Raw genomic sequence first — 12191 nt, 5'->3', positions numbered from 1 at the left:
AGCATACACTGAACACACCGCGTAGCATTAATCGCAAACGAAAACGGTCATCAGCTGCAGCAGATAAAGTTGCATTCTTTTATACACAAATTTAAGACTTCATTAAAAATTTAGCAGGCTACAGCGAATAATGTGGCTTCAGTTAAAAACGAGAATTTCTTTGCTAATCCTGCAACTGATCGGCTTGAACGGCGTATTGGGTAAGTCGCTAACGCCCCCATAACCGCAGACGTGTGTCATTCCATTGCACTGTGGACGTTTTAGATTTGGAGTAAATTTAATACTCTTTACATTTGTCTAATAACATCAATATTTTTCGTTTAACCATATTGCGCTTGTGTTGCGGGCATTGCGAAAAAGTCCTCAGCAGTAAAATCAACTTTTGATAGTTTGATTTTCCTGCTGCTCCAGTTGATTGTTATCAGTGACTCATAAATATTGATATATTTTCATATATTTTGTGCATACTTCATCTCTCCATCACTGCATCAAGTAGCCGGCGACAGTCAGCGAACACGCGACCAAATATACACAAGCATTAGCGGTGCCAGCTGTTTCAGACGCCTCAATGGCACGCATCAGACAGGTTGCTCTTGTGAGTTAATATTTTGATTTCTGTGTGCATACACATACATACACACGCACACCTAATTGTGCATATATACTAATCTTCGTTTATTTCCTGCAACAGCAAAACAATTCGGCTCCGTTGGTGCGCTGCATCTAATACAAGTTGTAGAAGATTTTGAATTTTTACTGCGAAACCCACCTGCGCCTCCATATGCACCAATGATACCACCTCGCCTCTTCACACGCCAAAATATGCTGCGTTTGAAGAACGAAGGCAAAAATAATATATCTGTAGTGTTGCTCATCAACGATGTCGATAAGATGATTCAATTCTCACATGAACTTACATGCCCAAATCAATATAGTGGCTTATTATTGCCTGGCAGCAAGGAAACAGCGACATGCGATACGCAAAATGCGGCGAATTCGTGGAATCCTTGGGGTACTGGACTGCTACATGAAGACTTCCCCTTCCCCATATATTACATAGCAGACGAAGAGGAGGTCTATAAGCTGAAGTCATGTTTTGACAAATTTAACAATTTCGATTACGAAGGACATGCTACACGAAGTCTTTGCGCTGTAGAAGTAACTACATTTATGTCGGCTGCGGTTAATTCAGAAGTTTGCATGCGTCGAACGAATTTCATCAACAATTTGGGGCCCACTAAGTTCTGCGATCCCTTAGAGGGCAGCAATGTTTATGGCACACTTTACCCACGTAACTTTGTAGGAAGTACAGTGTCCGAAGAGAGTTCTCAAGTACGCAAAGTTGACCCAAGTGAAAAATTTATTTTAATCAGTTGTAGAATGGATACTACGTCAATGTTTGAAGGATTAGGTGAGTAATATAAAATCTGCTCGAGTACGTTTAGATACATCAAATATAAGCAATACAAATCTATTAATTAAATAATTTTTAGGTCTGGGTGCTATGGATTCGTTAATGGGTTATGCGACATTAATGAGTTTAGCGGCAACTTTAAAACAATACCTTCCAAAGAACTATGCGGATTTAACCACGAAAAGCAATATACTCTTTGTTATATTTAATGGCGAATCGTACGATTATATCGGCTCACAACGATTAGTCTATGATATGGAAAATTTAGAGTTCCCCTTAAGCTCAACCCAAACAGCACCGATCTCTTTCGAAAATGTTGAATTAATGATCGATATTGGCTCATTAGATGATATCTCGACAATAAATGTGCATGCATTAAATGCAACCGATGAAGTGAAGGCATTCGCAATGCTTTTGAGTTCGCATGGACAAAATTTCAATATACAATTTGAGTTAAATGTGGGCAAAAGTTTGCCGCCTACTTCAGCACAATCATTCTTACGTAAAATACAAACATTCCCTGCATTTATATTAAACGCGAAGCCGCAGAATAGATACTATCACTCCATCTATGACAATGCGGCAAACGTGAACTTCACCTACGGTAACTACACTGAACAAAACTACACTAAGCTCATGTCCACAGAGGAGGCACTACGCTTTTTCACTGCCGATTCATTACAAATGAAGATACGCAATGTGTCAACAAGTGTGGCATTGACATTGGCACAATTACTCTTAAGTCAAGAGCGTACAGATAAGCAATATGCGAGTCCTTTGTTAGTGGATGAGATTTTGCATTGTTTTCTACAAGCGTCTGATTGTCGGCTTTTCAAAGACGCTTCGCCTGTGAATAGCCTGCCTGGCTTGCCATTTCCACCAATGCGGTAAATCGCGAATGTAAAATTTTATTATATGTGGACACATCATTACACTTCTACTATTTGCAGTTATATCAGTGTTGCTGGCAGCCCGGCCGAGTCTGCCGGTTGGACTTATCGCTTACTCGGCTTATTGTTGTCATCGGAAGAACCAGATATTACCGAAGCAAATTGTAAACCATTACCGCTACAATGGATTACCGGTCAAAAAGGTGTAGGCGAATGTCGACGGACTACGCATAACTATAGCCCCGCCTTGAGTCCCGCATTTTTAATCGAGAGTAAGTAAACAAACTACTTGCATATATTTAGTCTTGCCATAAATTCTGTGACAAATTTTACAATGCATACGGCGAGAACAAATTCGCAGAAAAAAGTGTAGTTATTTTTGTTTTTGTTCGTATGCATTTTCTACTCATAAATTATACTGCTTCGTGGCAAATTTCGATTGTTAAGAATGGAGTGGGGAGCTAAGGAAAATCCCATTGCAGTGATTGCAATTAAGAAGTGTGGTAAAAGTCCAAGTGAGATTTACAAATTACTGAAAGAACTTTAAATTTCGCGAATGTTTGTTTACCGCACGATCAATCGTTTGTCCTAAACATCGGAAGTGACAGACAGAAAAAGAAGTGGTCCTCCTCAGTGCAACCATAAAAGCTGTCTGCGAGTAAGAAGAAAGCAGAAAATCATGTCCAGGAAATTGAGTGTATCGACCAGCTCCACATCAAGACTAATTAGAGATGATCTCCACATGAAAGCCTTCCGTAGCTCAACTGGTCATCTTTTGACAACGCGCGCGAAGAAAATTATGCTCGACAGATGCAAGCAGCTTCTTTGCTAGCGTAGTCAACGGCCATGAAAATATTCTTTTCATAGATGAGAAAATGTTCACTGTTAAAGAAGTTTTGTCATGATAACGTCTTATAATTCGATTTAGCCGGCTGCACACACGAAGAAATGTGTCGTTATCTTACTCATGCGTCGTTATCTTGCTCATGCGTCGTTATCTTGCTCATGCGGCGTTACCTTGCTTGAACTGCAAGCGAGAGCGCGAAGCGAACGACAAAGAGCACAATCGGCCCCCGCATTCAGCAACGTTCGACATCTGGCTCTCTCCTACTTGAGTGAGCATATATATGTATGTATGTATATGCGCATATGTATATAAATTCACATATTTGCATTTGCATATGCCTTCTTCCTGTGTGCATGGTAATGAACCATTTCTCTGTTGAGAATAGGATGATGATAGGGAAAGTAGGAAATGAAAGGGGGTGTTTCGAATGTAATGTGTCTTGAAAAAGTCAAATCGAGGATGCTGCCTCTTAGTGTTGATGACTTATTAACGTCTGATGCACAATCCAAATTGAACATATGTACCTTTCATGAGTTTGATAACTGTTTCGTAATTTTTCACGTTTGTGTAAATGTAATTTGACCTATTCCATTGCGATTCCATTTACCTCCTTCTCTATATTCATACAAAATATCTATCAAACTAATAAAAGTAAAATTTTGTTTTGAAAATTGCAACCATTACATCAGTATTTTCTTATGACGTTGTCACGTTAAACTATCGTCAGTAAACCGACTTTACAAAATCTATGCTGAAACTTGTAAAGACGCAAAAATGTTCTTCCAAGGATTCAGCGTGGCCTCCTTAATGGTTTGGGGGCAAAGTGTCTTGTAAAGGTGATGCATCTCTTAATTTTTGCGAAAAATGGGTTAATGCCAGGGCAAAGTGTACCAGAAGGATGTCTAAGAAGGCGCGGTGAAGCAGTTGAGCAGTACTTTCTGTCCTGGAGAGCGTCGGATCTGCCAGCAATATTCCGCTCGAGTCCATAAAGCAAAAACAACCCAGCAGTGGCTAAAAACAATATTCCTGGACTATAGATTGTGGTCAGAATTCAGAACATGGCCTGTCGAGGACCTCACAGAAATTTGGAGGGTCTCAAAAAATTTCGGTTCGAGCCGAACGTTGCAGGAAACCGTGCGTGCTGCAATAGCTAAAAAGGCTAATCGTTCGAAGCAAATGGTGGTCATTCCTTATGAAAATACATTTTTTTTTTAATATTTACATGATTAAAAAAAGCTAACTTCAATAAAAAAAAAATATTATAATTTCATATCTATAACGGTCTTAACTTGTAACAGAACTTATGGCAGTATAAGTATTATTATTATAATTTTTTTTAAATTTATAGTAAATTATTTCATATTCTATAACCCACTAATAACATAACTAAATATTTTCTACGCTAGACTATGATTGGAAATCTGGTGAATACTCAACCTGGACTGAGTCGACTTGGACACAGTTCAGTGCACGCATGTTCCTACGGCCGTCCAGAATACATGAAATCATCACACTCTCCATTGGCATTGTTGTGCTGATAATATCGTTTTGTTTGGTTTACATCATTAGCAGTCGCTCGGAAGTGCTTTTCGAAGGCGCAACGACAAGTTCCGATGCGTAAGTAGTTTTAGCATTGCTTCTCGGGAATAACAGCTCATTCGGCATGTTTAAAACTCACAACCAATCACACATACACACAGTTTAAAGTTTGTATTGAAATGTGTTAAATATTGTTGAAATATGCTAACTTAGGCCGAGGTTTTTACTAGCGAAAATTTTTGGAAAACTCAGTCCTAATCAAAGTGAAAGTTATCAAATTTCAACAATATCACATTTTCAAGTTCCGTTACGTATAATACATTATGAAATTTTGTATATTCAGTTATGTGCAGTATGTTCAGTATGTTAGATCGTTTGCATGCGTGTTATGCAGGAATTCGCAACTGTCAGCATTTTTTGTGCAAATATGTCATACAGGGATGTTCACTAAGTGGTTGTCATCGAAACTGGCATGCATTGTGTATATCCATTTATATAAATATATGTATACGTATTTTAAAAGTTCTATATATGTAAACAGCGAAGTAACATTTGTTGCCTTCTTCTAGGTTAACCGCTCCAACTGCTTGTTAATAATAATAATAATAATAATACAAAACAATGTGTTGTAAACATAAATGACAGGACCGTCTCTCTCTAATTAAAATTTAATTGGAAATGCCAAAATATACAACATACACACTCAACAACAACAACAAAACAATAATTGTACTGTCTACTCATCCAATATCTTCATAATCATCAGCCACACGAAAACCATTCTCCACCAACACACCGTCTGTTTCAACTAACCGTTATAAAATAGTTCACAATCAGCATACACTAGAGCACTCGTTAATTGGTAACAAAATATATGTACAACTCGACACAAGCTGATGCAAACAGAGACGCACACACTCCAGTTGCCGTACGTACTACACTTAAAGACTGCTGCCAAGTTGTTACATTTTTACCAAAATAAAAACCACGATACCATAAAATAAAGTAGTTAAACTAAGGTAAAAAAAAAACAAAAATAATAAATAAAATGAAATTATAAATACAATCCGTAAATATGCTATTGTAGTAGTACTGCAGACACGAGTTTAAGGGTGTTCCTTGGATTGATTGCACTCGCCATTTAAAAGCGTCTTACTATAAATTCTTGCTTTGCATACATTTTGAACTAATTGTTTAGCGCAAACGTAATAAGTACTAAATTTTTAATCATCAATAATGTGGACTTTGTGTGTGTCATATACCCATGCGACATCTTCATGCAATTCGTTTTGTAATCTCATTTTTTAACTCAATAACACATTGGTACATACTAATATATGCTATAAAAGACAAGTTGATATTCAATTTCATTACTAATTAACTTTGTATTACTCAATATGTTTCCAGATATTCGTATAGTGCATTATAGTTAAGCAATCGCAGTATTGGCAAATAATTGTGTATGAATATTAAAAAAATTAATCAAATAAATTTTAACGATACTCTGGTTTACTTATAAATTGTAAAGTTTACTTATAGCAATTACTTTCTTATTTTTCAAATAAATTATATATTTCTAAATTTACTATTCTATAGACAGTAAGTCAAAGTTATATACTATTTTTTGTATATATATAAATATAAGAAAAACAAAAATATCGTAATTATAAGTGCTTTATGGAAAAAAAAATTATTTTTATTCAGCGAATGTTACGAAAGTGTCATTCATTTATTTATAAATGCGTGTAAAAACGTAATTTCGCAGAAACAAACGCAGTTTGTCAAGTAAGTTTCGAGTGTGTTTTTGAAATTCTTTTGAAATGCATTAATGCAAATATGTATGTTTCTTGTATGAACAATAATATTGTATACAGACATTTACTAGAATACATAATAAAGTCAAAATATTAATAACCGATGATTTCATTTTTTATAAATAAAAATATTGAAGAAAAAACACAAAGCGGGTTTGAAACGAGATGTGAGCGTGATTAACTCATATTCTAACAAAGATGAAATTAAGGGGTTAGGTGTAGTCAGAATTTTCAAGAAATTTCATTTTCTTAAAGTATAATATCTTAAAAATATTGTGTGAAAATTTGAAGTGAACGCGACAAATGCTTTTCGTGTTATTCAACAATTAACAAAAGGGCGCTCGGGCGAAAATAAACAAAAACAAAAACTTTAAATACGTTTTTCTCAAAACTATGTTTTTTGGCTGGACAACAAGGTCGTACGGTCACAGTAAGATTCTCCTACAGGGAACCTCGCTGCTCAAAAACGGATCAGACTACACAGTCCCCGACCTCAACTTCAAGAAAGGCTTTACGGTACGTTTTCCACCGAGAACCGTGTGGAGCAAAGGAGAGGTGATTGGAAGACACGATATCGAAATTTATACCGATGGTTCTAAGATGAACTGTGGTGTGGGAGCTGGCTTCCATTCGGAGCCACTCAACCTATCTCAATCAATTCGTCTTCCTGATTATGCCACCGTGTTCCAGGCAGAACTTTTAGCGATCAGAACCTAGAACTCTACAAGGAAGTTGGTGCAAGAGTAGCTATCTTCTCAGACAGTCAAGCAGCTATTAAGGCCTTAGACTCCAACTACATTTCATCCAAACTGGTCCTACAGTGTAGAGGAGCTGAAACTGCTCAGCCATTGGCTTGAAATTACTCTGATATGTGTTCCCGGTCATAGGAACATACGAGGCAATGAGATAGCGGATGAGCCAGCAAGAAAGGGATCGACACTAGACATGGCAGTCTCCACCCCACTGAACACACTAAAAGCATCCATTGCTTCACACTATCATGCTTTAGCCGAAAGAAGATGGAAGCAAATGCTTACATGTATTACAACAAAAAACACATGGCCGTCATACAAAATCCAAAGGCTTTTCCACTATTTATGTGAATGTCCGGGACTAACCAGGGCACGACTACGATCCTTCGGTAAGCCTTTCCTACAGCAAATGAAGGAGATCTCAGACATCGAGATAAAGGATTTGCTGCTATAATTGGACCTCACTAAATGGATCTGACTTGGAAAAAAAAAAAACATCATCATCACATGAGATAGTGATAGTAAAACGGTGCTGATCACTAATTAGGAGCATTTCAGTTCAGAAATGTTCAACCACCTCAACAACAACAACAACATGTTTTTTGAACTGGGCTATGCTTTGAGCACTGCATCTTAAAAACCCTTGGTAAATTTCAATAAAATTTATATTGCTTTTGAACAACATAAAAAGCTCGTGCCTGAGAATTTTTTTTATCAAAAATTTCGATTTTTTGAAGCGAAACTTCTTAGGCGTCGATGGACGAACGAGAATGGAGAGTAAAATTTCAAGGTCATGCAACGTTTTGGGCATTTTCGTTACGCGAGAGAGAAAAAATATATAACGTAGAGGAAAAGGAGAGGGAGAGATATAGCTTAAATATATCTTAGATACGCTTGAGGCTATTTTTCCCGAGTTTTTCCTTGTGGTTGCTAATTTCTAGTAAGAAATAACACTGCCTACTTTCTGGCGGTTCTTTGTTGCTGCAAACTTGTAGGAAATATATTTTTGGTGCCTACTTTTTGGCGTTATATTATCTTGGTGCCTATTGTTTGGAGCGTTTTTTGGTCCTAATTTTTTCGGGGACTCGGATTTATTGGTATTGTACAATAGGTTCTGTTTTTATGCGGTAGATACGTTCCGCAAGAAGCAGCATAATAAAAAACAGCATAAAAAAAGCTACTAGTTCTATAGTAAAACTATAGATACGTTTCAAAAGTGCTAAAACCGCATAAATCTGAAATAATGTAATAAAATCGCATAAAAAAGGGCACTAGTCCCATATTATAACTATAGATACGTTCCATAGACCGCATGAATCTGAAATAATTAAATAAAATCGCATAAACAAAATATTGTATTTTTGAAAATTATATCTTTATTTAAGAAACGTCAGAATCGAAAAATAAATTTAAGTCAGAAATAGAATCGGACAATACCCACATGTTGTGCGTTCGTTTAGGATTTGGCGTAAAATCACTTTCGTCACTTGAGGAAAGGTACACGTCTGATCTAGATAGTTATGCAGGCGGTTCCATACTTGTAGGGTTAGCATTTCTGATGTAATCTGCGATGAGTTTTTGCTTAGCTGGTTTAGAATCTTGTTTATATGTACAATTCCCGATAGGTCGACATGCATTTTGTAATTAAAAAAAAACCGCACTATTTCAAAACCGCATTAAAAAAAGCCGCATAAAAACAGAACCTACTGTATTGCGGTAATTTGTACCGTTGCTGCGGTCCTGGAATCGCTGCGTTTGTGCGAGTGATAAACACTTGGAGTAGTGCGCGTTGGTGCCACGGTTTGTGTCCGGCGTTTACCTACACCGGTCGACCCTTCTCCGTTTTTTGTAAATTGTGTCTATTTGAATTCTCTGCAAATGTTGTGAATTTATTTAGATATATATTCTTTCTCTCCGTCTCTCTCTCTCTCTCATTCTCTCTCGGGTCTCTCTCTCATTCTCCCTCGGGTCTCTCTCTCTCGCTCTCATTCTCTCTCGGGTCTCTCCCTCTTTCTTTGTCTGCCTTGAGAGTTTCACTTCTGTTATCTGTACTACGCACTTTTTTCTTTAGAATGCAAAGCCTATTTCTGATAAAAATCTTTAAAGTGGTGGCACTAGACCAACAATACTGTTCTGTACGTTTTATTGTCAAAGGAAAGTATTGAGAAACTAGAAAGCAAATAATGATTTCGCCTTGTTTCATTCTGAGCTGACAGCCACGTGGACCCGGCGAAAGAATAAAAAACAACTCAGCTGATTCACCAACACCACCTTTAATAGATTCGTCTTGATAACTAGCCTATTGACAAATCGGCTCCCTTAAACCTAGAAATTTTGAGTAAAAGTGGAGAAAAAGTAAAACTTTTGGGGAAACATTTCGTTTTCAAACGGGTTTGCTTATGAGCAAGAACTTACTCGGTATGTCTAGCGTCAAAACGATATGGAATACATGCTGACAAGCCGTTTAAATCAAGATATCATAGAGCATCTTTTTATTTATGTACATTTTCACAACCTGAATCCGATGCCTTTCAAATATAGCTTGCGGAAGTACTTACTAAAAAAAAATAAAAATAATTGGCCTCTGATAAAGTGCGAGTTTCTTCTCCGGTTTGTGGCGTGCATCTTGATATTGTTCCACAAATGGTGGGGCCTAAGGCTTTAAGTCGACTCAGAACGGCACATAATTTTTTATGAGGAGCTTTTTCATGGCAGAAATACACTCGAAGACTTTCCATTGCCTGCCGAGGGGTGACCGCTATTAGAAAAAACTTTCTATAAGTCAACAAACAAATACAAAAAAAACGAGCAGAACTTTTTATTTATGGTTTTCTTATTTTTTATTTTATTTTTTTATTATTATTTCATAAATAATTTCTTTTTATTAATGGAATGTAAAGTTGCATTTCTAATATTACATCACAAAATTTAGTTACAATCAGTTACAGCGTTGTGTATATCGATAAATATTAAAAATATGGATACAGCACATCTAAGCAAATTTTGTAAATACACTAATCTGCAGGAACACTTAATGAATTTTATCCATATCTATTTTACTTCGTAATATGCCATTGAAGTAGTGTAATAGATTTGCAGTTTATCGAGCTTTCGACGCTAATGCACAAGTTGCAAATGTTGAAAGACTTTGGTTTCATTAATACTAAGCCTCTAATCCATATTAATTCATCACTCTAAATGGCGCAAAGCAAGTCATTCAGCAGACAAGCAGACCTTTAGCTTTCAAGTTTATAATAGATTCGGCAATAACTTTTGCTGACGACTTCAAATAACCGCCGCTAAGTAGCATAACAATTGGAATGCGTTGCTCACGACAAGTGGCAAAAACAAATTGATCACGCTCCATGACGCCCTACAGTGGTTACATAAAAGTAAGCAGAAAAATCAAACGATTTCCGATTATATACACATACCTCGGGCGTGATAGAGAGTAGTCCTAGTGGATCGCCCATAAGAACATCGGTGCCAGCATTATATACCAATAAATCGGGACGAAACTCATTCAAAGAATGTTTCAGCGACCTGTCGTGACGTAATGCAATAAGTTAATTTCAAGAAACTTATAAAAGGTGGCGCATTAAAACTACTAGAGAAACTCATATTTTCAATGTTACAAATAATCAGCGAAATAATAATGATTTACAAACCCGCATTTATATGAACTACTCTCGCACACATGCACATACATACCTTTTCAATTTCTTCAAGTAAGTCTCATCCGCAGTGCGTGGCCTTAGCTCCACTGCACAACGTATAGCCAATTTCGCTTCGTGATCGCGTGGATATATTGCCGCATTGTACATATCCAATATGAAAACTTTGTCATTTTCGTAAAAATCACGTTCGTGTCCATTTCCCTGATGCGCATCCAAGTCAACAATCATTGCTGTCTCGACATCATGCTCCTCCTCCAATGTTTTTGTGACTAACAAAGTAATGTCAGCATAGGGACAGAAACCGCCGCCTTTATAAGCACAGCAATGATGAAATCCACCACCCAAATTAATAGCCCAACCGTAGCGCAAGGCCAAGCTACCAGCTAATATAGAACCAGCAGTTTGAAAACGCATGGGACGCAAGTAGCCGCGCTGCACAAATGTATTAGGCACGAAAACTAGTAAAGGGATTTCGGATATTTTGGCTGCATTCAAACTCCACTTAATAGTAATAATAATGAAATTAATACAAGCACAATCAAAAGTCTTATTAGAATATTGCACCTTTAAGCCGCGTAAATATTTGCGTGTATGCACTTTTTGTAGCTCTGCCTTTGTAATCTCAGCTGGTTCATAAAATTGTCCCGGCCACAATACTTCGCTTTGCAATAAGAACTGAGTAAAGTGTATTTGTAATTTATTGATTTAAAACAAAACTTAAAATAGGTATGGTATGCACTTACTTTCAGTACATGTGCCCCTTTAGCGGCATCGAACGGATGCAGTTTTTCCATCCCACAAAATTTGACGCCATATCTATTTGAGTAAACAATTGGTAGTTTAAAAGTTGCATCTTCCTCTTCCGCATTTGATTTCCGCTTCCCTGGCAGTTGCTCTTTTTGCCTATCATCTTCATCGCGCATCACCCACACCACTTCTTTTTGCTGCTCATGATGCACTTTTTCTGTGAAACGCTTCATTCTATGTCGTATACATGATTTTATACAAATTATGGCACAAAATAATCAAACAACTAAAACATCTGATTGCATACTTCTGCGACGGTTTGACGGTTCAATAACTGAAGTTTGTAAAAATATGAAACGTCAAAAAAGGCCCACCATTATCAATTTAGTGACCGCGCGCACTGAACACACCACACGTAACAGTACAGCTAGTTTAAAAGCAAATTTCCGCTTCGTTATTTCTAATTCTGCGAAAATTAAATTAAAATTGTGTGCGGCCCGGATGTAATTTA

The 12191-nt window shown here is 37.0% G+C and overlaps 2 protein-coding genes across 6 annotated transcripts; one reads left to right on the top strand and one right to left on the bottom strand.

The window, feature by feature from the left end:
* Positions 1-8: 8 nt before the first annotated feature.
* On the top strand, positions 9-6604 carry LOC128855766 (nicastrin). 5 transcript variants are annotated; one of them, XR_008453761.1, is made up of 8 exons: positions 9-200; positions 494-595; positions 692-1411; positions 1494-2301; positions 2365-2576; positions 4558-4768; positions 5260-5709; positions 6098-6604. XR_008453761.1 is itself a non-coding variant. In XM_054090934.1 (7 exons), exons 1-7 carry the CDS (start codon positions 131-133, stop codon positions 5282-5284), a joined length of 2145 nt encoding a protein of 714 aa, XP_053946909.1. In that variant the 5' UTR covers positions 9-130; the 3' UTR covers positions 5285-6604. The 5 variants fall into 5 exon arrangements, 3 of the variants coding, with proteins under 3 accessions (XP_053946909.1, XP_053946910.1, XP_053946908.1); XR_008453760.1 differs by having other exon boundaries at positions 5778-6604; XM_054090934.1 differs by having other exon boundaries at positions 497-595; positions 5260-6604.
* Positions 6605-10113: 3509 nt separating this feature from the next.
* On the bottom strand, positions 10114-12167 carry LOC128855764 (histone deacetylase 11). Its single transcript, XM_054090931.1, has 5 exons — positions 11677-12167; positions 11498-11608; positions 10968-11434; positions 10691-10799; positions 10114-10629 (listed from the first exon to the last, which is right to left on the bottom strand). The coding sequence occupies exons 1-5, from the start codon at positions 11911-11913 to the stop codon at positions 10474-10476; spliced, it is 1080 nt and encodes a 359-aa protein (XP_053946906.1). The 5' UTR covers positions 11914-12167; the 3' UTR covers positions 10114-10473.
* Positions 12168-12191: the final 24 nt, after the last annotated feature.

The sequence above is a fragment of the Anastrepha ludens genome, chromosome 2 (assembly GCF_028408465.1).
Source record: "Anastrepha ludens isolate Willacy chromosome 2, idAnaLude1.1, whole genome shotgun sequence".
Lineage (NCBI taxonomy): Eukaryota > Metazoa > Arthropoda > Insecta > Diptera > Tephritidae > Anastrepha > Anastrepha ludens.
Note: the sequence above shows the minus strand (reverse complement) of the source record. Positions and strands in the feature narration are given on the sequence as shown.